The sequence below is a fragment of the Brassica rapa genome, chromosome A02, assembly GCF_000309985.2.
Source record: "Brassica rapa cultivar Chiifu-401-42 chromosome A02, CAAS_Brap_v3.01, whole genome shotgun sequence".
Lineage (NCBI taxonomy): Eukaryota > Viridiplantae > Streptophyta > Magnoliopsida > Brassicales > Brassicaceae > Brassica > Brassica rapa.
In genome coordinates this window covers 9,858,515-9,883,183 of record NC_024796.2, presented here as the reverse complement: position 1 = coordinate 9,883,183, position 24,669 = coordinate 9,858,515, and the positions used below count along the sequence as shown (strand labels likewise).

The following is a 24,669-nucleotide window of genomic DNA, read 5'->3' as shown; positions in this document are numbered from 1 at the left end:
TGTTTTTACTAGCTATATATTCAGTTTTAGTTTTAAGTAGGTTTCACATATAAGATTTCCAACCGCTATCATTTATCATATAATATGATTTGTTTTTTATTCAAAATCATCCTCCATAACCTACCGTAGATACAATCTGCAAACCTAGTTAAAGGATGAAATGTCGCATTTTACTCTGCATTTGCATGTTTTCTTGCTATTGTGTAATGTGATTCTCCTACATACATGCCTACATATGAGATTACAGAAACAGTTAGTTATTTTGTGAGGATGAAATGAATTACTTGCAAGCTGGAATGCATATCCTGGTAAAACATAAACTATCTAGAAATAGATTAAGAATGTGTTGCTTCTGAAATTTACAATGCAAGAATTATCAGTGTGTTTGTTGGCATCTTTGGATCACAGTACTTCATATTGTAAAGTGGTGGTAACTTTGGTTTGCAGTATAATATCATCCTCACGTTTATTGTCTAAAGACTCTCTATACACATGAATAATGTTTAGAAAGACCCACCTTACCTTTCGTTAGTCACTTCATGGAATTGATAAACTAAATTATGCAATACTAATGGCCGCATGGGTTTGTTTCCTACCGTTGTTATATGTCACTTATAAAATAAGCTGTCAACGTGACAACGTCTGATTACAGATGTAACCGTTGACAATACAACAAACTATGCTGTCCACTTCATTTTAACATTCAATTTTATTTTAATAAAAAAAAAAACAGGCAGGATATCAATGATTCGTGCACGTTAAGGTTTTCAGTTTTAAAAATAAATTGGGCACATGGAAACTAAAGCATAAAAGTCTTACAAAGATTTAAAACATAAACTTTACGAGGAACCAACTGCATAAGAAGATATTGCAGTAACTTAACCCCACAAAAGTTTTACTCCTTTTTACTACTGGAGTCCTTAAGCATGCCCTTCTTCCGGATCTGGAGACACCTCTTAATGTTAAAGGATTCAAAAACACTTTCGGGCAATGCAGATACAACATAACCCATGAGAGCGTGAGGCCAGTAAGGTGTGCAACGTGGTTCGTAGCCTACAAAACGCAGTGCTGCCTTTGCGTAACCCTCTGGAGATGCCACTAAGAAAGATGCTCTTCTTATCTTGGTCATCTTCGTAGCAACATACAAGGGTACCTATAAAAACACTCACCCATATATAATCAAGAAACCAAAAAGGCTATTGGGCAGCGTTACCCATTAAATTGATTTGGTAACAGACAACTACACAGTGAGCTATAACATCTGGAAAATTGTTACGTTTAAGCATCTAAGGCCATATGATACATATTCCATAGTTTTTTAGTTTTGACACTCTATAACATAAACAGGTATCAGAAACGAGATCTCACTCACATCACAGAAGTATTCAGCAAAGAGAAATGGGATGCAATAGCTCCTCAATCGAAAAAACACTAAAATAAGCTTTTGAAACAAAAATCATCAACCTTCTAGGTCCATTAAACAGTGTCAGAAAACCATGAAAGATACACAGCATAACGTCTTCAATGGATTCAAGAAACTACGTTTTACACATTAACATAATTGTCAGACAAAAACTTAATTAACTTCATAATTTTCCAAAGGGGAACATGAAGCCAAGAACTACTATTCTTGGTAACTTAACCTATGAATCTATGACCACTCCGAACTACAAAGACGCAGCAAAACAAAGCAGCAATGGTTCACCTGGCATTGAACATCAATCCCACTTTTCTTGTACTCAACATGGAGACACCTTGAGAACTGATCCACATACCTGAGATTTAAAAAAAAAAAAAAATGTCACTTCTTGAAACATCATCAAGTAACAAACAAAACAACAGTTCTCGATCTAGACCCCTCACGTTTTAGCGCCGGCATAAACAGAGTAGAAAGGATAGGAAGGGATAAGAGCAGCAGCACCAGACCCCATGTTAACAATAGCTCCCCTCTTCCTCTTCAGCATATTCACCAACACAGCCTGAGTAACCTTGGTAGTCCCCTCGACATTGATCTTAATCAAGTTACCAAGCAGCTCCTCATCAACCTCGTGGAAGTACTTAGCGTAAGGGTACGAAACCCCCGCGTTGTTGATCAGAATCCCAACCTCCAGACCTTCGATCGCCTCCTTGATCCGCCTCACGCCTGCGTCGATGTCTCCGGAGAAGTCCATCAGGACGGTCTTGATCTGGGTGGTGCTGTGCTTGGCTTGGATCGAGTCGGAGACGGCTTTGAGCTTGTCGGGGTTGCGGGCGACGAGGACGAGGTGGAGGCCTTTCTGGGCGAGCTGAAAGGCGAAGGCTTTGCCGATGCCGTCGGTGGGGCCGGTGATGATGGCCCAGGATCCGTAGCGGCGGAGGTTCTTGCCGGGGCGGAGGAAGTAGATGTAGAGGGATGTGAGGAGGGTGAGGGTGAACTTGAGGATGGAGATGGAGCCGAGGGCGAAGAGGACGAGGAGCCATGTGGGCTGGGATTTGAAGTAAGTGCAGATCTCCATGAGATGGGTTCGAGAGAAAGTTTGGGTTTTTAAGGAGAGAGAGAGAGAGAGAGAGAGAGATGGGAGGAAGGAGACGAAGATGGGTGAGCAGAAACCCACCGGAATTAACTACTCTCTCACCTCACTTATTAATTATTTGTTTTTTTTTTTTAATTTAATTTTGTATCGTCTTTCTTATTTTTGAACTTCGTTTATGTCAATATGAAACTTGGCAGCTCCGATGTTGACATGTCTGTTTTACAAATGACATACTCAAAGATCACATGCTCACTTTGCAATTCACACGGAAGATACAAATTCAACCAATACGTGACTATTGGCACCTCTAAATAATTTGGTGCTTTGTTGTGGAATAAGAGCTCTATGGAGGGTGGATGGATACAAATAAAATGAATGTTATCTTATACAATAAAGTTGACTTTCTCTCTTCTTGCGTCCACGTCATCAGGGATGGTTTGGGCTTTTAGAGACAAGTGTCACGTTCTCATTTGTTCAATTTTTAAAAGGGGTTTGGATTTCTGTAGAAAATTGTTGAATTTTTCGTTCTCAAAATAATTATGCAAAACATTACGGGCTTTCTGGACTTACTGCAAATTAGGTTAAGAGCCTATACCCAAAACGTTTTCTCACTTTGTCTCTATCATCTCGATTTCCTCTCTATCACCACGTTTCTGAAACCGTCGAAATTACTCTTATCCTCCCTCCGCCGGAATAGATATTTGATGTAATTGATAGCATTCAATCATACCAATAAACAAAATCATCATCCGTCCAGCTTCCATACGTTCTTCATCTATCTTACACTATATATATGAGACCCGAAGCAGAGGCATTTGCACGAACCAGATGTGAGGATCCCGAACAACTATTCTTTACAGAATCACCCGCCTTTCCAAATTCTCTCTGAAAGAAGCTACTATAATGGTGAATTCTCAACTTCTCTCAGTTGAAGCCTGGTCGGTGTAGGGCGACGGTTGGGACACTGCTTCTCGGTTATGCTAGAACTAAGGCTTGTGGATGGAGGGAGCTTCTGCTACTACAGGTGCCTTGCATGATGAACCTGTCTGTGGTGGATTAACTGATGATGGTTCACCAGTTCCTGAGGATGAGCCAGCCGGAAAAAAAAAAGCCTGCAATGCTTAAGCTCCCAGCATCCTGAGTCACCAAGTCCAACATCCACCACTGCTATTTCTTAGGATATTTTTTCTTCACTTGAGTTTAAGTAAAAATTATTTAGATCTGGCTTCTTATTTGAATCTTTTTGTTGTCATTTTTTTTTAACTTTTCTTCTTCTTCTTCTTCGCGTTGATCGTCAGCAAAACTTTGTCCCACCAGTGATTTATAAAAAAAAGTAATATTGCTCTTTAGTGCAGTCGCTTTGTACTTAACTGAGATCCGGTCCAACCAAATAGATACACATATTACTAAAATCATCATGGCCTTGCTTCCAAATTTGCTACTAAAATGAGAATAATAAAAGTCCAGTCAAATACCAAATAATAGTTAATCGCAATAACAATAATCCCAATTCATATCAGCTATGTTTTGGTTCTTGGTCTTTTGAGTTTCCACACATCAATCCAACCAAAGGCCTATAAATTTCTATTTCCTCCATATTCACATTAACGTTTTCTGCAGCTTTCTCTTCTGAGACCTTCATCTCAACATCACCATATCTTCAAATGGCACTCATGCTCATCCTTATGTCGCACTGGCAATATCATGTAAGGTACGTTCAGTTCTTCTCTTAAACTGCTCACAAAAGATACATAGGGGATCAGTCATAGGCAGTAGATAATTCCCTGCAACCAAAGCTGCATCAACATGTGAAGTGATTTTGTACAAAAGATACTTACGTAGTACTACTTTTCAGCACATTCATCACTCATCTTCTTCTCTAGAATTTCAAATCGTTTTGTAAATAGTCAGCAAGTGGTCTCTGCGGATCTTCTGGTTTGATCACCAGGGATCAAACTTTTAAACAGGGATGAATAGTAATTTGCGGAGGAGATGTTCCATCCCGAACGTTTGAAAAAAAAACGTTCCAAACAAATGTTCCATCCCGAACTCTTTGTCAATAGGTAAGAGGAACCAACTCTTATAACTTCCTCCCACCTGCCAAATGCTTGAATATACTAATGACTGGAAAAAGAGGTGAGCACCTCACCAGCACATTTGAAGATAACTTTAGCAATAAACTGCAGAGAGTCTACCTCAGTTTTGAGAGCTAAAAGATGGTGACTATTTTAAATTTACTATCCTCTACGTGGCAGACTATCAGTAATTATTCTCCATATGCTCTCTATGGTTTCGAACAATTTCTCGACCCAAAATGCGACAAAAACAATCACCTACAACACATACTAGCTGATACACAACTATGAGGAGAAACTCAGATAAAATATAATCAAGCCCCACAGATGATCTTACCATCAGTCTAACAACCTAACAAGACACGCCTCTGAAGGCGAGGATTCCGTTTTAAATAACAGCTACCCAACAACCTTTCTCAAAACTGTCACATAAAAGCACTACAACATATGTGAGCAAGTAGAAATAAATACGCACAGGCGGAACTTACACATACATGATTCACCAAAAGAGTTTGTTAATATATTATATTTTTATAATAAGTACCTAATTTAAAATATTTTCTCTATTACCGTGAATTAGATATTTATTTTTGTTTTGTCTAAATTTACATTTTCCTAAAAATATATATAAAAGACAAACTATTGAATTTAAGAAACAAAAATTAACAAAAGAGAAATAATTGAAGTAAAATTTATAAACTTCATTATACTTATTATTATGTTCAAAGTAGGAAAATACTTAAGCAAAAAATAACAAATACTTTTTCAATTATATAATTTAAAAAAAAACAAAAAATAAACTAATAATGAAAATAATTAAGAAAATATGTAGTTAAAATTAATGTTAATTTTACTGTAAATCAATTTATTTTTTTATATTGTACTTCAACATTTGGTCACCCGCCCTACGGCGGGCTAATCCCTAGTTGATCATAAAATTTAAAATTTGAACAAAGACTAATGAATCAAGGAATAATGTCAATCTTTCCTTCATACTTCTCCTTACAAAACAAATGTGTATAGAAGTATTACCTTAAAATACAATTGATATTTGATTATAATATGGTATTGGTTAACAATGCATACGAATCATATTATTGGTTAATGGGAAACGTGAAGACATTTGACAGCACACTAAGAAGAAACAGCATCCTGCTTCATAAGATCTCCAACCTACTGTTATTTCCACCTCTATAATAGCATCTAAAAATAAAATTGATCAAACATATCTCTATTTCTTTTTTTATTGGATTTCTATATTTTTCTCTATTTATAGAGAAAGAAATAGCATCCTTTATCTTTTCTTTATATTTAGAAATTACTATTTTAGATGAATATATTAAACCATATTTCACTTCAATTATGTAGTTCTTCTATTTTAGAAGTGAAAATAACAAAATACATTGAAGATTGTTTTAGTCTTCTTTCGGATATAAATTTTAGAGTTATTGATGAATGAATCAATATGATGGTCAAGTGATGCGTTTTATATGACTTCTTTCCCATTCTTTTTTATAAATATCTGAATTTCTTTAAGAAAATAATGACAAAGAAAGATACATGTAGTTATGATGAGATCAAGATTATGAATGAGAGGCAGGAGAAAGGCAAACCATCTGCTATTGCAGGAGAACTGCACTTGAATCAGGCTTCGAATAGTAAAAGCAGTTCAGTCGGGACATATCAAGCAGATCATGCAGATCAAGCAGGACAAGTGCAGATCAAGCGGGACAAGTGCAGATCAAGCGGATCATACAGGAGAAAACCAGATCAAACCGATCAAATAATTTATTATAACTTATGAATGAAAAAATCAGTTCAAAATTATAGATCATATATTAAAACAATAAAAATGACACATAAATATCTAAACAAATATCTTAGATGTTATAAGATCGCCTGAAATACCTGTAAATGTTTTATAAGATATTTATCCTTCTTTTATTTAAGAAAATTAAAAATTATATGACAAAATATGATAAATAGAGAATGATAATTTTGTATTGTTAAAGTTGTAAATAAAATAAAATTAAAATATTATATTCATAAAACTAGATAGTTATATTTTTAAAGTTAGTGTTGTGACAAAGTTATTTATTTACCAAACAAAAAAAAAAGATCAACACCACCAAATGTTGACGGGTGAGATCTGCATCTCCTGCTTTTTCCACAAAAAGATAAAAAATATTGAACTCCATGCAAATCTTCTGCTTGAACTGCTTTTGCAAACAGAAAATGATGAATGGTAAATGTAGTGCGAGAGAACTGCACTTGTCCCGTTCCTCCATTCGGACACTCACTCATTCACCATTTTCGGTTTTTAAAATTTATTTGGCAGGAGAACTGTAGGCAGTTCAGAATGTTTTGTCTTTTTCTGAAAAAAGCAAATCCCCCACATGAAGTTCTGTCCACTACTATTTGGTGATGGGACATTTTTTTCTTTTTTGACCAATAAATGATTTTATTACCAATGATTAATATATTTAATAATCTTCTATAATCTTTTATATTTAATACTAACCATATTTAAACTACAATATTATACATTTACATAATTAAAAATTCACATATCATATAAAAAGAGAGATAAATAGACAATGAGATTTCTTGTTAATGGAAAATATAAATATTTGGTTAATTACTAGTATTTTCATTTTTTAATTTTAAAAAATTAGTAACATAACTCTAGTGAAATATTTATTGTTATTTATGTATTGTATTTGTATATTATGTATATTATTTTTATTTTTATTATTTAAATATATAATATTTTTTTAAATTGCTTTTATCATTATAAACTGTAATTAATGTTTTGAAAATCGGACCGGAGCGGTGGAACGGTAGATCAAACTGGTTAGAATGTGACTCATTTTTTGACTTGTTTCTGGTTGTGTTAAAAACCGGATTTGAGTTATAACGGTAAATCGAATCAAAAACCGGTCAAACATGCTAAAATCATGACCTGGTTCGATATTAAAAGCTGGTTTTTAATTAAGTTAAAAATTGTAATTTAATAAAAATCATAAAAATTTCATATGTTTTCTAATAAACATTTAAATAAATTGATTTTGTCATATTTTATATTATTTTATTTTATTTTGATATCATTTTAGATTCTAACAATGATAAAATTGCATCAGAATAATTTTGTAGGTAATACTTATATATATAATTACTTAATTTAATATAAAATTTAAATTTAAAATCTGGTTGGACCAGTCCAACCGTTGATCTACTTGGTCTGCATTTCTCCCACATGATCTGCTTGATCTGCTCTTGATCTGTTTGATCTGCATGATATGCTTGATCTGCACCGCTTGAACTGCTTTTACCATTCGAACCCCAAATATAGCGTACCTAAGAAGCTAATGAAAGAAAAGGTGCCTTAAAAAACCTCAAAAAGGTTAAAAAGACTCTAAAAAAGGTTTAATCACAATGATAAAGATGTGACTAAAGCTTTATGATTGTGATTAAACCTTAGCTAATGTGAGGTTTCGAGACAACCATTAAGTTTCAGAAAACCTAAACATAAGCTTTATGTCGGAACCTTCAACAAAAAAAGTAAAAGATCAAAGACAATCAGAGAACAATATGAGGCACCTGTCCTGAAAGCGACGGACATGCAAAGCAGAATTGACAAATTCCTGGTCCGTTCATCACTTCCGGTGAAGTCCACACCATATCAAGTACTCCAGAAGGCGACGAAGACGGCTCCATGTGAATCCAAACCGCTTAGGAGAAGTCAGCGGATAAGGCACCGGTGAAGTATTGGCAGATGGAAGGGATGTTTCAACAGCTCAGCTCCGGTCCCTTCACCCGAGCATAACACTAAAGATCCGGCTTCAAAACAACGACAAAGGCAGGAAATCGTCGGTCAACTTCAGTCTGAAACTTGAGGATCGGAGGGACTGAAGCTCCCATCAGCAGGCGGAGAGGTGGAGAGACCTGTCATGGCAAAGAAAACTAACAGACTAACGACACAAAACTTAGAGCCCTCCCAAAACCACAAACATAACAAAAACCTAACCAAACGCCATGGTGGTTATTGCGAAACCAAATCGGAGAAGAAGTACCCAGATAATTTTTTGCAGGATTTAACAACTAGTTTTTTTGTTGTTGTTAAATTGGTATGCTATTTGGAGCTGCTGCTGCAATCAGAGTAGAAAAAGACTTCCAAATGCTGGGAAACTCATAGTGGTAAGTCCATTATGATAATTTTATGTTGTTTTGAAAAAAAAAGGAAAAATGATCCATGAATAATAATAATAATAATAGTATAGTATTTCTATTATAAATCTCAATAGTTAAATTGATTGGACAAGATGAAATCTATTTTTAATAGGCCACAGATTGTAGATTTTTGATGTGTAATTCTATGAAACAATGTATGGCATTGAATGTGACATTGACAAAAAAACAAAATAAATGCAAGCCATTTATAATGCAGATTGAACTCCAATTTTTTTTTTTGGAACAAAAACTTTAAAAATTTAAGAAACTAAAATATAATTTAAAAATTTAAAAATTTTAAATGTAAAGTAACATAAATTATAATCTATATCCTTAAAAAAATTATTTCGTCGATATTTGGTCAATATTCTGTCGAGCCAAGAGGTAATTTTTGACAAATGTTTATTTCGCCGGTTAGAAATTCATTGGAAATTCCTATGTTTTTAGATTATATATATTTGTTTTGTATAATTATTGATCTGCATTTCTTTTGCATAATCTATTTGATATGTATTTAAGATGTTTGATATATTTTTTTGATCTTCATCTCCATTTGAAGCCATAGTATATAGTCCTTTATATAAATATAAACGATTATTCCATGACTTTTTTTTTTTGGGTCTAAAATCCAGGATAACAGGTCTTCACTTCTTTTTTCATACCAGTCGGATCGGTCCAAATTTCATAGAATCATAAGTAAATAAAAGTTTTGATATATTTTCTAGTACATTTTTTGTATGGTTGGACTCATTCAAAGTCTAGCGTAGATCCTGGGCATATGATCTTCCCATAAATCCCTAGAGTCAGCCCTGAAACTACTAGAAAATTTTGTCATGATCTACATTAAAACATGCCCAAAAACTTGTATATTTTATAGTCAAAACTTTAGTCGTGAAAAGGAAAAAAGCATTGTTATGATTGTTTATTTTTTATAAAATTGTCGTGTAATGTTCTACGAAACTTTGTTTGTGAAAAGAGAGCTTTGTTTTAATTGTTAACTTTTTTTGCTTTCCAGTGTTGTTATTTTTCTAATCCTTTGAAGGCTTAAGATGCAGTTTTTTGACCCATGATTATTCTTCTTACCAAGACGCGCTCTACCAATCCCACTATAATTGCTTTTAATCAAATCTAAGGATTAGAAGATAACTTTTGATTGCTTTACGACTTGATTTAGCCCATGTGTGTGTATACAAATGTTTTTCTTATGAATAGCAAGGAATAACACAAGAACATTCGTTCCCATCACTTTAATGTTCTTACTTAACTACTATGATATTATGATATATAACTATCACACTAAGATCAAACGCTTCCCATTAGCAAAAACAAGAAAAAGAACAAAAGGCAAAACCAGAGGATGTCTCGTGAATTCAAACTCTGGAAAATAGTTCTCATTCTGTTCTTTACTCTGTCTTCATCTACTTACCACTCCAATGGCAAACTGATCATGGAGGGATCTGCAACTTTCGACTCCAGCGGTTTCACAAAGTTGACGAACACCTCAAAGCATTCATACGGTCACGTTTTCAACAGCAACCCCGTTTTGTTCAAGAACTCGTCTTTCAACTTCCACTTCCACTTCGGAATCGTGCCTGAGCATAACCACTCCGGCACACACGGTATGACTTGCGTTCTCTCTCCTACAAGACACCTTCCCGGAGTTTCCTCCGACCAGTACCTCGGATTATTCAACAAGACAACCGATGGTAAGACCTCGAATAACATAATAGCTATCGAGCTAGATATACATAAAGATGAAGAGTTTGGAGATCTTGATGACAACCATGTTGGGATCAACATCAATGGCTTGAGGTCTGTTATCTCTGCTCCTGCCGGTTACTATGATGATAATGATGGAAAGTTTCACAATCTTTCTTTAGTCAGCGGAAAGGTTATGCGGCTTTCAATCGTTTATAGCCAACCTGATGAACAGCTCAATGTAACCTTAAGCCCTGCCGAGTTCTCTGAGACGCCCCTGAAACCTCTTTTGTCTTTAAAACGAGATCTCTCACCCTACATTTTGGAGGAGATGTATCTTGGCTTCACGGCATCAACCGGTTCGGTTGGAGCAATCCACTATATGTTGAATTCGGTCTCTGGTCCTGAAGTCGACTATCCATCGTTTGATATTAGTGTAGTCCCCACCCTTCCTCTATATCCCAAGAAAGTGACTGATAAAACTAGGATTGTCCTGGCGGCCTGCTTAATATTGGCGATGACCGTTGCGTTTGTAACCTCTTTGATTGGGTTCTTCTTCTATATGAGGCATAAGAAGGTCAGAGAGGTTCTTGAGGAATGGGAGGTTCAGTATGGACCTCACAGGTTTGCATATAAGGAGCTTTTCAATGCCACAAAGGGTTTTAAGGAGAAACAAATTCTTGGAAGTGGAGGTTTTGGTCAAGTTTATAAAGGAACACTTCCGGGTTCTGATGCAGAGATTGCTGTGAAACGGACTTCTCATGGTTCAAGCCAAGGAAAGAGCGAGTTTATAGCCGAGATCTCGACCATTGGCCGTCTCAGACATCCGAATTTAGTCAGGCTTTTGGGATATTGTAGACATAAGGAGGATCTCTTCCTGGTTTATGACTACATGCCCAATGGAAGCCTAGACAAGTATATATACCGTAGCGACAAGAATGAGAATCAAGAACGTCTATCTTGGGATCAACGTTTCAAGATCATCAAAGATGTTGCTTCTGCTCTACTGTATCTGCATCAAGAATGGGTACAAGTCATCATTCATAGAGATATTAAGCCGGCTAATGTTTTGATAGACCAAGAAATGAATGCAAGGCTTGGGGATTTCGGATTGGCGAAGCTGTATGATCAGGGAATTGATCCTCAGACGTCTAAAGTGGCGGGAACGTTCGGGTATATTGCACCTGAGTTTCTAAGAACAGGAAGAGCAACTACCAGCACTGATGTTTATGCCTTTGGGTTGGTTATGCTTGAAGTAGTTTGCGGTAGAAGGCTGATTGAGAGACGTGAAGCGAAGAACGAGGAAGTTCTTGTGGATTGGATCTTAGAGCTTTGGGAGGAAGGGAAACTTTTTGATGCAGCTGAGGAAAGTATCTGTCAGGAAACAAACAGGGGTGAGATTGAGCTTGTTTTGAAGCTAGGTGTGTTGTGTTCGTATCAGGCTGAATCGGTTAGACCGGATATGAGTGCGGTTATGCGGATCTTGAATGGCGTTTTGCAGCTTCCAGATAATCTTCTTGATGTGGTAAGGGCTGAGAGATTGAGAGGACAGCCTGAAATATCAATGGGAATGCTACTCGACATGAATTCAATGAGTACGTTACCGTTCACAAATTCTTTCATCTCCCATGGACGATGAAACCTGAAAAGAAGTTAGATGATGGACATTTTAAATTCAATCTATGAAGAGATTTATGTTATTTTACTGTATAAAATTTTGTAACTGAACCGACTTTCATTTGATTTCGCAACAAATAAAATGGTAGAGAACGAAAAACTCTATTTAAAGTCTATAGTCTACATAAATGTGTTGGTCTCATTGGGCAAAGTGTCTCAAGGGCGTCAACTATTTTATGCAACAACTAGTCACCCGAGGTGGAGCATGTATCTCTTTAATAATTTTTAATTTTAAACATTTTTTAAATTTCAGGTCAAAACAAAATAACGAAATGAGAATAAACTTAAAAATTAATATTTATATCGAGGAATAACCAAAATAAAAAAAAATGACACAAAAATAGGAAAAATATTGAAGATAATAGGATTGGTACGTGAACGTAAACTTCTCATAACCATAATTAACTTTTAAATTTCTAAATCATGATACAAAACCGAACTGGCATAGTTTCATTGTAACCAAATAGTAGGTCTGAGATTCTTCTGTCTAAACGTTAGGTTCTTATGCGGTAAGTGATTTTTTGACCTAGAATATTTTTTAAAATGAGATCAACTCATTAGTAAACAAATTATGTAATTAACAAAAAAAATTTAAAAAAATTTGGCCAAAATATTAATTCGATCAAGAATATAAATTTTATTTTTCCATAAGATATTTCTTAAATAATTTTCAGTCTTATCCTAGTCTTAATTAAAACAGAGTTCCAACAGTTTCCTCGCAAGGGATCCCCAAACCGCTAATGAGTAGTCGTCAAATACTGGTTAGTAGCATGTTTTTTTGAGTTTGGTTGAGTTTAAGTATTAAGTCCGGACTAGGTTACTTAAAAGATCACGGGTTAACCGGCTTCATTTTAGAAAAAATAATATCAAATCTTTAATTTTAATTTCTTTTTCCTCTTATAAAAATCTTTATGATCAAATTAACCAAATTTCAAACCATGACAATTATTCAATAGGAAGTAGAAGGCAGGATCGACAACCCTCTACGATACACATACAACCCAGAAAGAGCTTTTATTGAAATACTAGCACACAGCTCTGTAAACACAAGAACAACAACTCTGAAACTTAGATTTTGTATATCTTCGAGGATATGCTCTTTAGGCGGTTTCAACTGCAAGCTTAGTAGAGCCAGTAGTGCATAAAATTGAACATGCGTTGGCACATTGTTCAACCGCTCCATCTCCAATTTCACTTGCACCTAGTTACCGAAATAATATTACAATGAGTTATTCTCTTGTCTTTATTATTCTAAGCAATAGAATTGTGATAAGAATAATGTTAATGAACTTGTGGAGTTTTATTTACCCGAGTTCTGGACAGTGGTCAAAGGACCACACAAGGAGGATGTACATCCCACTTTGCAGTATTCATTGACAACATCAGCTTGAGCCAAAAAAATCAAAACACACATGCAATTTGCATCACAAAAAAATAAAATGCCCATATATATCATCAGAAAAAATTACAGAAATTTCAGTTTACCAGAGTGTTCAAGACGATTTGCTGGAAATTGTGGTGGGCAAAAATTATGAGGGAAGCTTACGCAATCAGTGACTCTTAAAACAAAAGTCCAAGGGGATACCTTGAGCCCTGTATGAATCGAATATATTTCTAGCTCTAGTGTTACGGCAACAGATCTTTTCTGCTTCTACTTGAATTTGCGCCATGACAAGACTCATTATGAGTACACTTAAAATCACAAATTTGCCTTCCATCTTTTGATTGATATTACTTGTTTGATCACAAAATGTAGAGAAAACACTAAGCTTGTATTGGTGAAATGGTGATGAAACCAGATTCGTTATATATATTAGTTGTACAACAATTTGTCACCACAAACTTCATTTATTTAATGCTCACGCGTGGTATTTATTTAGTGCATGGGTCAGTCTCAGCAATTTGTCTCAAATACATGGCGTTTGTCTAGAGTAGACACTACCATAAACTACTTCACCTCCCAGAAATTTATTTCAAATCAATGGCATCCAGAGAATCATTTCATTTTTATTCCCGATATTTTTTTCTAAATTGTCCACTTCAATGCTAACCAAAAATTTGTTGAATTTTGATACTTCATATATTTTCTTAACAACTAGTTATACAATTTTCCACCACAAACTTCAATTAGTTATTGCACCGATGGCTACCGAGTACCCACCCAGCAATCTTTCAAATTAATAGCGCTTGTCTAGATATTTTATTTGTAAGAATAAAGAAAATGTTATGAGAGTATTGCTAGTATGAGAACGAAATTCAACAAATGGATCTGGAGTAAGTTGAGGGTTTTCAGTTAATACAGGAAATTGGGTATTATGCTCAAATTACCCTTGAGCTATTCTGCAATTTCAGAGCGTGAAGTAGCACTTAGGGATAGATTTAATGGTTCACATAATAGATTTGAGTTTCAGAGTAAGCTAGAACAATAATAATAAAAACAGTAAAGGAAACAGTAAATAGATTAGTTGTAAGACAAATGAGAAAAATGCAACATCCAGAGAATTCAAATAGACCAGTCAGAATTGCAGATAATAGAATGCTAAGAATGATTCTAGAACTCAAATCACAATGATAAAGTTAATTAGTTTTCGCTACAGAAACTATCTACATCTATATCCTAGAATTTCAGATCTCTTTGTGAATACATAAAACTAAGACAAACATTAAGTTCAGATTTGATAAGTTTTTTTTTTTTTTGAATTATACAGAGGTATCCTGGCCCCACAGAAGTGATCCAGACTAGTCACGTGTTGCCACGTGTCGGTCCTCTGTCCCTGGCGATGCCGAAATGTTAATTCCCCAGTGGCTGGGATTCGAACTAGATTTGATATGTTCAATAAATTCCTAAACCAAATCCTTTTGTGAATAATTATTTATCTCATCAAGATTATTTCATGCAATCAATAACCTTAACATTAAGATCTATCAATGATGAAGATATTTATAGATAACCTTAGCAATTGTATCAACTTAGCAATTCATCATAAACCCTAGAAAATCATATCTAAGAAGGTGATTACTCAGGTATGTTCAAGGAAAGCATAATCAAAGTCTAAATAAATTGCATTAAGATAAAGATATAAACATATTTTTATTCCAAATCAATCTCTGAATGAGTTTTGATATTTCTATCCAAAGCTCTCTAAAGTAAATTAATCATAAGTAAAGCGTAACCTAGACAATGGATTAAGAAAATATAATATAGGGTAAAAACTCAGTAAGGCACTTTCAAATACTGAAAACTTTTAGCCCAAAGTGCAATTTCTGGAAATATCATAAAACTCGCGTCGGTTGGTCATACAGCATGGGTGTCGATCGACACCGAACCAAATTCTCGACTCCAACTTGATGTTTTCAGCATCACTTCTCTCAAAACTCCAAAAAGCTTCAAAGTTTCCAAAATGCTACATAAAACCATGATACATAAACTCCACCAGACTTATCTTTTGCTTGCCTTAGCAAAACAGAGAACAAAATTGTGGAAGAGGTATTAATACGAAGGAACACATATATCCTTTAGAACAATCACTTTCTCCATACCTATTGCAAGCGACATCAAATTGTACCAACCTTAGAAAGTACTTCATGTAATATACCTAACTAAGCTTAGCAACCAAGCCATTTCAGCCCACAGCTCGCAAGAGTTATCCAAACGCATCATCACTGACCTCATTTAAAAGCCTTATATGAACTCTCATCTCGGGGTATCAATCAAATGACACATGGACTCTTACCCATTTATGATCACACATACATTCTTACTTTGGTTCCTTTCTTTTCTCTTTTCCCACTTCTCTGAACCGTTTTATCTCTGTTTTTTTTTCTTTTCATGCTCTTGCAAAGTATTGGCGAATAATGGGATAAAGAAATTTCCCTACCCCTTGCTTTCAGTTTCCCTACCCCTTGCTTTCAGTTTTGTCTGATCATTCCATGTGTAGTAAAATAAATGGGCCATCAAAATTTTTCCTACCCCTTTACTACTCAAGAAATCATCTAAGTTTTTTCTTCTTATTTTTAGATGCTGAAGTGAAGAGAGAAGAGAACCATACTCACACAGACATGCCTTTTCAGACCTGAACGAGGAATCCAATCCAGTGTATACCAAGCCTCAAGACAAGAAATTAAGTTGATTATGTTGGAGGCCAGTTTGGATCCTTCATACACTTTCACAAGCATGGATGTTATTGGCAGATCAATCAACTTTGGGTTTTTCATATTGTACAACCTGCAATCAATAACTCAAAGAATGGTGATATGTAACATATAGGTGATTAGTTCCAAGAAAAGCTAATAGTCCCAACTGACTCAATTAAACAACACAACTGACACTCAAAACAAAACAAAATGTTAGCAACTACCTCCAAAATTGTCCTAAATTCTATATAGTCCAAAATTGGAAAATATAAATAAGGAAAACTCAAGAAAACTAAGAAAAGAATACGTATCTGATAATCGAGTAGAGTGTCGTTCTGTACTCCAAAGGTGGGTGGGTGTCGAGCGACACCAAAATGGTGTTGACCGACACTAAGTACTCTATGACACAAATTTTAGAAAAAACATATATTTACTAGTGGATTGTTTCCCAACAAGCGCTTGTTTACCGTCATTAGATCGACTTTGGAGACAAGATTTAGACCTTACTCTCTGGTTAGGATGTCTTCCAGTTTTTAGTAATGTAGTTTTTCTCATAAGGTCCTTGGACAAACTCAAGAATCCATCAGCTCTTATGTAGACATCATTAAACGAAATATGGCCGACGAATCATCACTTAGTGTTTGCTGTCAACAACCTCTTATTGCCTTGAAAGGTTCCAAAGATATTTCAGATAGCTTGAAGAAGCCTGATCGACTAAAAGAAAAGGACTGACAAAACTTTGGTTTTTCTCAAACACTTTATGCGAATCTTTCAAAGAAACAAAAGGAAGCTATATATGCTAATTCCGTCCATCCGCTCCTCCATGCAAATGAGATGGATCAGGTATTTTAACTGTAAATCTAGTTTATTCTTCTCTTTTTTTTTTCTTTTTTCTTTTTTTCTTCTTCTTTGCTTATTTTGTCTTGACCAGTTAAGATAATCTTTAACATAGGCACGAAAACTCTGTGATGTGCTGTCGGGCCTGTTACATGAGCTGAGAGTGTTGTTCCTACATTGCTTCAAGCTGTTGTTTTGGTGAGAGAGAACAAGGCTGCAAAATCCAAAGAACTTCTTGGACAGTGTGCTGAAAACTTTTCCAATTGTTGCTTCTTCTAGTCATCCTCATGTAGCAGCAGAGTCCCTATCCAGAATAACCGATATCCATCATTTTATTGCAACTGTGCCACCATTGTCGCCCTCAAAGAGCGAACTGGGGATAATGATGGTGCTGCAGCTGTTCTTGCCTCAGCAATTAACCGGTGGTCAAATTCGATGACTGAGAACAATAAGCTTAGCATATTGATACTGGAGGATGCTTCCTTCAAACTCAGACATGGTCAAGAAGAAGAGGCTTCAAGGCTATACGAGAAGATTGTAAAAAATGTAAAAGCACAGATGCACTAGTTGGTCTTGTGGCTACACTTCTCGTGTTAATGTAGAAAAAGCAGAAACTTACAGGAACAGCTAAAGCCGTTACCTGGGTTGAAGGATGCCGATGTAGAAAACCTAGATAATACCTCTAGAGCAAAAGCCATGGAATGTGCTTGTAACGCCCGACCGCCCACGGCTAATGGACCATCCATGCCCGCTATCAGCCCGTGGGCCCCAGCCCGTTCCAACGGTCGGAGCATAAAATTTCCAAGGCTCGGAATCATTGTTATTAATCCTTCAATCACCACATAACATTTCCCCGTGCTTTAGCCTCACTCGCACGGTATCGCGAATCACAGCTCGATATGTCACCCATCCTTTCACTACTCCAGTCCAAACACGCTTAACTCTGGAATTCTAAACGGATGTTTGACGGAAAAGGTAAGTCAACTTTGGTGACATAGGTAGCCAAATCAATCCGATTAAGCATTTCCATATGTAACAACTCGGGATGTTACAATTCATCTCCTCTCAAAGAACGCAACGTCCTCGTTACGCCCCATGACAGGTCTCAAGACGCTTCTTAGGTCAAAACCAAGATGGATAACCAGCTCTGATACCACTTGTAATGCTCTGATCGCCCACGCTAATGGGCCACCCACCCGCTCTCTCGGCTCGTGGGCCTCATCCCGTTTTAACGGTCGGTCCGTAAATTTTCCAAGGCCCGAATGTTTACGAACCCTGCAATCACCATATGAATTTTCCCTGTGCTTTGCACGGTATCGCGAATCACTTTTTGATAGGTCACCCATTCTTTCACTACTTCAGTCTAAGCACACTTAACTCTGAAGTTCTAAACGAATGTGTGGCGGAAAAGGTAAGTCAATTTTGATGATATAAGTAGCCAAATTAATCATGTTAAACATTTCCATATATAACAACTCGGGATGTTACAGTGTTGTTGCTGCTACTTTAGCAATTCAGGAAGAAGTTAGAGAAAACCAAAGTATCCCAAAGGATTTGATCTGGCAAACCCGGGTCCACCTCCAGACCCGAAATATGGCTTCTGAGAAGGGAGAGGTCAAGTTACAGACCCAGGAGAAAGGACAAGCGAACAGCACAATTCCGTGGCTCGCAAGGTTCAGTGACCAATCAAGATAAACAAGCAGCTCGTGCAACTTCAAAGTCAAACCAAGCGACCACTAAGAGTGCAGCCGCCAAAAATAAGTCTAGGAGATGAACGAAACAACATTTAGACTATTTTCTTTCATTCTTTTTTTTTTTAAATTTAATTATCAAGTTTTGGTTTTCAATTCGACCCATTTAAGACGAATTGTGTTACATGATTTTAACCAGTTTCATAACTACAAACGTGAAGCTGACAAGATGAGTCATCATCTATTTGTCAAATGATAATACGAGATTTCTAAAACTCATCTAAAAGAACTAGATATTACGTACAAATGTACAATGTTATTCCTTTATTGTAGTTAACAGATGACGTTTTTTATCAAAAAAAAAAATCAGATGTCGTTTTCACAAAAAAATCTATACACGATACATGTAAAAGAAACTATATTTATCCTAAACAACATAGATATATAAATACTATATTAAATTTCATTAATAGTATCGCAATAAAAATATCGTTGATGAAATGTTCTCAAAATAGGTCTTAGTTTACAAATGTGGGGTCAATATGTTGTAAGTTGTTATATATCCGTCCTAGATTATATATTAATTATTTATCTTAAATGTTGTGACTGTTATAACCGTCCTAGGTTTGTAATTCAAATTAACAGTTGCAACAAAAGAAGTCAGTTATTGACTAAACTAAACACTACAAACTTTATTCATGATATTTGGTTAAGAATATCAAAACACTCTACATGGCAACCCCTAAATTCATGCATTTTGAAGACGCATTGACTTTAAAAAATCTCCACACCAAAATATGGGAAAATACAAAGAATCCAAAGTAGTAGGTTATGTAATTACAGAACATACACCAGAACGTTCCCATGACCCCCAGCTCATGACTTTCTTATCAAACAGAAAACGAACTAACATATCGTAAAGGCAACACACAACCTGTATATCCACACATTCTTTCTATTTTTAACTAACTAAAAAGATAAAACAGAACAAAATAGTGGAATTAAGTTGTATAAATGAATCGAGAGAAACCAGCTTTTATCATTGCAAGGTACAAATCTAACAACGTCGGTGTTGTATAATTGTACCTGACAGTATCTTTTGTGTGTCACCTTTTTCTCTCCCTCTCTTGGTTTCAATTCATGTTTGGTAGGCATTGTCTTTTGTACCCAAGAGAAGAAATAATATGGGGGAAAATCAATTGTCCACACACGAGGCTGCATCTGCAAGGCAGAAGAAAGTGGACGATTGGTTGCCAATAACGTCTTCCAGAAACGCTAAATGGTGGTATTCCGCGTTTCACAATGTAACAGCCATGGTCGGTGCTGGTGTACTCAGCTTGCCCTATGCCATGTCCAACCTAGGATGGTATTATACCATACTATCTCAAACTGATTATTTATAAAGATCTCAAAGTGAAATATCTAGTTATATATCTTATTAATGTCAAACACACTTACAATATACATGTTTACTTTTGATTTGATGACGATTCCAAGCTGATTAGTAATGTCGAATATGTTAATATGTATCTAAAGCAATCGAACAATTCATGATTTAAAGAAAAAAATCATAAAATATTTTAAAATGTGTATACAAGTTAGAACCTGTATAAAAATTAAAAATGTTAAATCGAACACTTTTTAAATGTTAACATATCTTTAACAACAAATTTGCTCATGAACTACAAAGAGTTTGAGACTGACCACTAATATTTTAGTTATTGATTCGTTTATAAATTTGATGGCAGGGGACCTGGAGTGACAGTCATGATTATGTCATGGCTGATAACGTTTTACACCATATGGCAAATGGTGGAGATGCACGAGATGGTTCCAGGGAAGAGGTTCGACAGGTACCACGAGCTGGGACAGCATGCATTTGGAGAGAAGCTTGGACTATGGATTGTGGTGCCACAACAGCTAATTGTTGAAGTAGGTGTGAACATTGTGTACATGGTGACGGGAGGAAAGTCATTGAAAAAAATCCATGACCTTCTTTGTACTGATTGCAAAGAGATAAGAACTAGCTTTTGGATTATGATCTTTGCTTCCGTGCACTTTGTTCTCTCTCACCTTCCTAATTTTAACTCCATATCTGGTGTCTCCCTCGCTGCAGCCGTTATGTCCTTAAGGTAATTCCAAGTTCATACATATGATAATGATAAAATGGCTCTATATTGTTTATAAGTTTTTAACCATTTATCAAAAAAAAAAAAAAATCTATTAGGCTTCCATATTTTCTTGTAGCTTTCAACTCAAAATCAATTGATAACTAGTGAATATCATAGCTTGCCTATATACTATTTCAGTATGTAACTTATAGTTAATATGAGATTTCTTAATATGGATTTATATGTAATAAATGCAGCTACTCGACAATTGCTTGGGGAGCCTCGGTGAAGAAAGGGGTACAACCAGATGTAGACTACACGTTTAGAGCTACGACAAGTTCAGGAAAAGTGTTCAACTTCATGAACGCACTAGGAGATGTCGCATTTGCATATGCTGGTCATAATGTTGTGTTGGAGATTCAAGCTACTATTCCTTCAACTCCCGAGAAACCATCTAAGATCCCAATGTGGAGAGGAGTGGTTGTTGCCTACATCGTGGTTGCCATCTGCTATTTTCCTGTTGCATTTGTTTGCTACTATATTTTTGGAAATAATGTGGACGACAATATTCTTATGTCACTGGAGAAACCAACTTGGCTTATCGTCATGGCTAACTCATTCGTGGTTATTCATGTTATTGGAAGCTATCAGATATTCGCAATGCCGGTTTTTGATATGCTTGAAACCTTTTTGGTAAAACAAATGATGTTTGATCCTTCCTTCAAACTCCGTTTCATCACTCGAACTTCATATGTTGGTAAGTTTTCTCTTATTTCAGATTGAATCACTACTCTTATATAACAAAATATGAAATACACTGACTGCTTGATGGAACAGCTTTAACCATGTTCGTTGGCATATGCATTCCATTTTTTGGAGGATTACTCGGCTTTTTTGGAGGATTTGCCTTTGCCCCAACAACTTACTACGTAAGTAATTCTGTTGACAAAACTAAGAATATTCTTATATTTCAAAGAAACCATAAAAATTATTCTGATACACTTTTTTTATTTTTCCTATGATTAGCTGCCATGCATAATGTGGTTGATTCTCAAGAAACCAAAGAAGTATGGATTGTCTTGGTCTCTTAACTGGGTATATTTCCTTTTACTCATCATATTCCACCATATATGTCATTTTATTTAATTTTGTTAAATTTGACTACAAATTGTTGTTTGTTTATGTGAAAATTGCAGTTCTGCATAGTGGTCGGCGTAATATTAACGATCGTAGCTCCCATTGGTGGCCTCAGAACCATTATCATGTCTGCCAGTGACTACAAGTTCTTCTCTTGAACAAATTATATGCAGTCATGCGTTTATTTTTGGAATACCGTCTATTTAGGACTTCCAAATGTAATGATATTATATATTTAAATTAAAAACATGATTTAAGGCTGCCTCTAAACTTTCTCTTCTTTTGTTGATGTATATGTATCTTCTATTTATAAATTATATAAATAATATTAAACAAAGGTCTAAATATGAAACCATCGATGTATACATCATGTTGTCTGGGATAAATATATCGCCTCTTTTACATGTATGATATATAGATTGTTCGTAAAAACGACATCTAATTGCACCATATATCTGATGTTTCAGGTGCTTTTTCTCATTTGTTTTTTCAAACTTTTAACACGTAGAGAGTTTTACAATTTATCCCCAACGAGTTCAATATACAAACTATTTTAAAAAGGAAGTAAGATATTAAAAAAGTTTAAATATCATTCATTTATTTATAAAATAGGTGCTTCTTCCATACTCATGTAGAAATATTAACATTTACAAAATATATAATTTATAATATTGATTATTATTTTATTCTTAAAGTTTTTTAATCGTTTATAATTTATATGTATGCAAAACAAATAGGAGATTTTTTTTTAAAACATCTGATTTTACTAATAAACAATTTGATCGATACAGTTATTTTTTGAGTATATAAGATTGTCATTATTCATCTCAGTTGAAACATAAATGTTTCATGATTCTAAATAGGCTAAAATAACATTAGCTTTGTTATTTGCATTTAATTTGGTTTATTGTCTTGGATTCATAATATATATTTGTAAAATTATTTTAAATTTTGATAGATGTTGTTTAGGTAAACAAATGGGAAAGGGTTGTCAGTTCGGAGTTGTATAAGTGAACACAATAAGTAATTTTTTAAATTTTATGCATGTATATAAATATTTATAATCAAACTAAATCATGATAATTTTTAACATATAATTTTCACATGTTCATTAGTTTTAAGTTAGAATCACAATCAGTTCACTTACTTATACTGTATGGGCATATTGAGTTATATATTTGTTTAAAATGAACCACAGCTACTTTTGGATTTTATTTAAGTTAAAAACTGATTAGTTTTTGTTGCATTTATTTTAGTTTTAAGTTTTAGATTTGAAAATATATTTTTATTTTTTAAAGAAAATACCTATATTATTTTTTGTGAAAATAAATTTAAATTTTAAAATCTATATATTTTATTTATGTTTTTCTAATAATATGAAGAAAAAAAATTATATATGTTATATATATATAAACTTTACATATTTATAGATGTTTCCTTTTAGTTATTTATGTGGGTTTTGTAAGAGAGTAAAAGAAAAACAAAATTAAAATTAAAAATCTAATTAAAATTATATCAAGCAAAAATAAAATAAAAATAATTTTGTAAATGTAATTATGTATAATTCATTATAATAATTTTGTAATTGACTATTATAAAAAATTAACGTGAGAGCTATCTCATAGTTTGTTTTGTTAGCAAGATATCTTTTGAATGTAATTAAAAAAAATTTGTTGACTTTTTCAACGACATATGTAATATAAGATTTGAATCCGAAACAATGCGTACACAACGTCCTATATACATTGAACTCCTAATACAGATGTGTAGTGAATACAGAAGATAGAACAGTTGAATGATGATGAAAACAAAGTTATGCTTAGGGCTTAGATTTCGGCTATTTGGGTCGGTTATGGATAGAACATGTTTGGTTTTGGATAGGGCATAGAAAATTATATATATAGGATCCGGTAATGTTTCGGTTTGGATCTGGGTTAGTTCCGACCGGGTAAATACGGAAATTATATATTTATTTTTATTATCATTTTAATTTTTGAACAAATATTGTATATTTGTTATTAAGTGAAAGGTATAGCAAGTAAGTTACGTGGTAATGAAACTATAACTTTTCCCTTCCAACCAGGATTTGAGACTCAGAATGTGCAAATCCTTGTTTGTGGATTTCGGTTTAAACGAGCATCTGACCAGCTCCGGGTAAAATTGGAACCAAACCGATAACCATAACATTATTTGTCAGGTAAATATATTATATCTGAACCGAACTGGTCAATTTCAGGTGACAATAAATAGTTATTTCCTGGTCATCACAACGTTCCACTCGTAGAAAACAAGATTTAGCATGGACATATGTCACTCATAGTTTAGATTTAAAGGGGAAAAGAATTCTTACTTATGACTTTTGTCGTAAGGTTAATCATGGAGGTGCAGCGAATCAATAGAATGAAATAAAACATCGTAAAATTAAGTTTAAACTAATCAAACCCGATCGAACGGTCGAATCACAATGATCCGTGACCCAAAATATTTCTGGTTCGCTTGCCGATCAGGTTTTCGGTTTTAAAAACACTGATCCTATCCTAAACGATTGTCCGAAATAAAAGTTTGG

The 24,669-nt window shown here is 34.7% G+C and overlaps 4 protein-coding genes and 1 pseudogene across 5 annotated transcripts; 3 read left to right on the top strand and 2 right to left on the bottom strand.

Moving 5' to 3' along the window:
* Nucleotides 1–690: 690 nt before the first annotated feature.
* Nucleotides 691–2,659, bottom strand: LOC103852421 (very-long-chain 3-oxoacyl-CoA reductase 1). Its single transcript, XM_009129326.3, has 3 exons — nt 1,864–2,659; nt 1,706–1,775; nt 691–1,153 (listed from the first exon to the last, which is right to left on the bottom strand). The coding sequence occupies exons 1-3, from the start codon at nt 2,493–2,495 to the stop codon at nt 896–898; spliced, it is 960 nt and encodes a 319-aa protein (XP_009127574.1). The 5' UTR covers nt 2,496–2,659; the 3' UTR covers nt 691–895.
* Nucleotides 2,660–9,500: 6,841 nt separating this feature from the next.
* Nucleotides 9,501–13,955, top strand: LOC103852419 (L-type lectin-domain containing receptor kinase V.7). Of its 2 annotated transcripts, XM_018656729.2 has the most exons (2): nt 9,501–11,370; nt 11,447–11,589. In XM_018656729.2, exons 1-2 carry the CDS (start codon nt 10,176–10,178, stop codon nt 11,587–11,589), a joined length of 1,338 nt encoding a protein of 445 aa, XP_018512245.2. In that variant the 5' UTR covers nt 9,501–10,175. The 2 variants fall into 2 exon arrangements, with proteins under 2 accessions (XP_018512245.2, XP_009127573.2); XM_009129325.3 differs by having other exon boundaries at nt 9,501–13,955.
* On the bottom strand, nt 13,058–13,991 carry LOC103852418 (thionin). Its single transcript, XM_009129324.3, has 3 exons — nt 13,779–13,991; nt 13,502–13,579; nt 13,058–13,394 (listed from the first exon to the last, which is right to left on the bottom strand). Exons 1-3 carry the CDS (start codon nt 13,909–13,911, stop codon nt 13,294–13,296), a joined length of 312 nt encoding a protein of 103 aa, XP_009127572.1. The 5' UTR covers nt 13,912–13,991; the 3' UTR covers nt 13,058–13,293.
* Nucleotides 13,992–17,161: 3,170 nt separating this feature from the next.
* LOC103852499 lies at nt 17,162–19,254 on the top strand (annotated as a pseudogene).
* Nucleotides 19,255–20,009: 755 nt separating this feature from the next.
* Nucleotides 20,010–24,572, top strand: LOC103852417 (lysine histidine transporter-like 2). Its single transcript, XM_009129321.2, has 6 exons — nt 20,010–20,221; nt 20,604–20,987; nt 21,224–21,723; nt 21,804–21,895; nt 21,993–22,061; nt 22,163–24,572. Exons 1-6 carry the CDS (start codon nt 20,040–20,042, stop codon nt 22,259–22,261), a joined length of 1,326 nt encoding a protein of 441 aa, XP_009127569.1. The 5' UTR covers nt 20,010–20,039; the 3' UTR covers nt 22,262–24,572.
* Nucleotides 24,573–24,669: the final 97 nt, after the last annotated feature.

Excerpts from the sequence above, each read along its gene's own strand:
- LOC103852417 (XM_009129321.2), top strand. The coding sequence starts at position 20,040 with ATGGGGGAAAATCAATTGTCCACACACGAGGCTGCATCTGCAAGGCAG. Across the intron at positions 20,988-21,223 it reads GCAGCCGTTATGTCCTTAAG|CTACTCGACAATTGCTTGGG; the intron begins GTAATTCCAAGT and ends TAATAAATGCAG. Across the intron at positions 21,724-21,803 it reads CACTCGAACTTCATATGTTG|CTTTAACCATGTTCGTTGGC; the intron begins GTAAGTTTTCTC and ends TTGATGGAACAG.
- LOC103852421 (XM_009129326.3), bottom strand. The coding sequence starts at position 2,495 with ATGGAGATCTGCACTTACTTCAAATCCCAGCCCACATGGCTCCTCGTC. Across the intron at positions 1,776-1,863 it reads GTTTATGCCGGCGCTAAAAC|GTATGTGGATCAGTTCTCAA; the intron begins GTGAGGGGTCTA and ends TTTAAATCTCAG. Across the intron at positions 1,154-1,705 it reads GGATTGATGTTCAATGCCAG|GTACCCTTGTATGTTGCTAC; the intron begins GTGAACCATTGC and ends GTGTTTTTATAG.
- LOC103852418 (XM_009129324.3), bottom strand. The coding sequence starts at position 13,911 with ATGGAAGGCAAATTTGTGATTTTAAGTGTACTCATAATGAGTCTTGTC. Across the intron at positions 13,580-13,778 it reads CGATTCATACAGGGCTCAAG|CTGATGTTGTCAATGAATAC; the intron begins GTATCCCCTTGG and ends TTTTGGCTCAAG. Across the intron at positions 13,395-13,501 it reads GACCACTGTCCAGAACTCGG|GTGCAAGTGAAATTGGAGAT; the intron begins GTAAATAAAACT and ends TTCGGTAACTAG.
- LOC103852419 (XM_009129325.3), top strand. The coding sequence starts at position 10,176 with ATGTCTCGTGAATTCAAACTCTGGAAAATAGTTCTCATTCTGTTCTTT.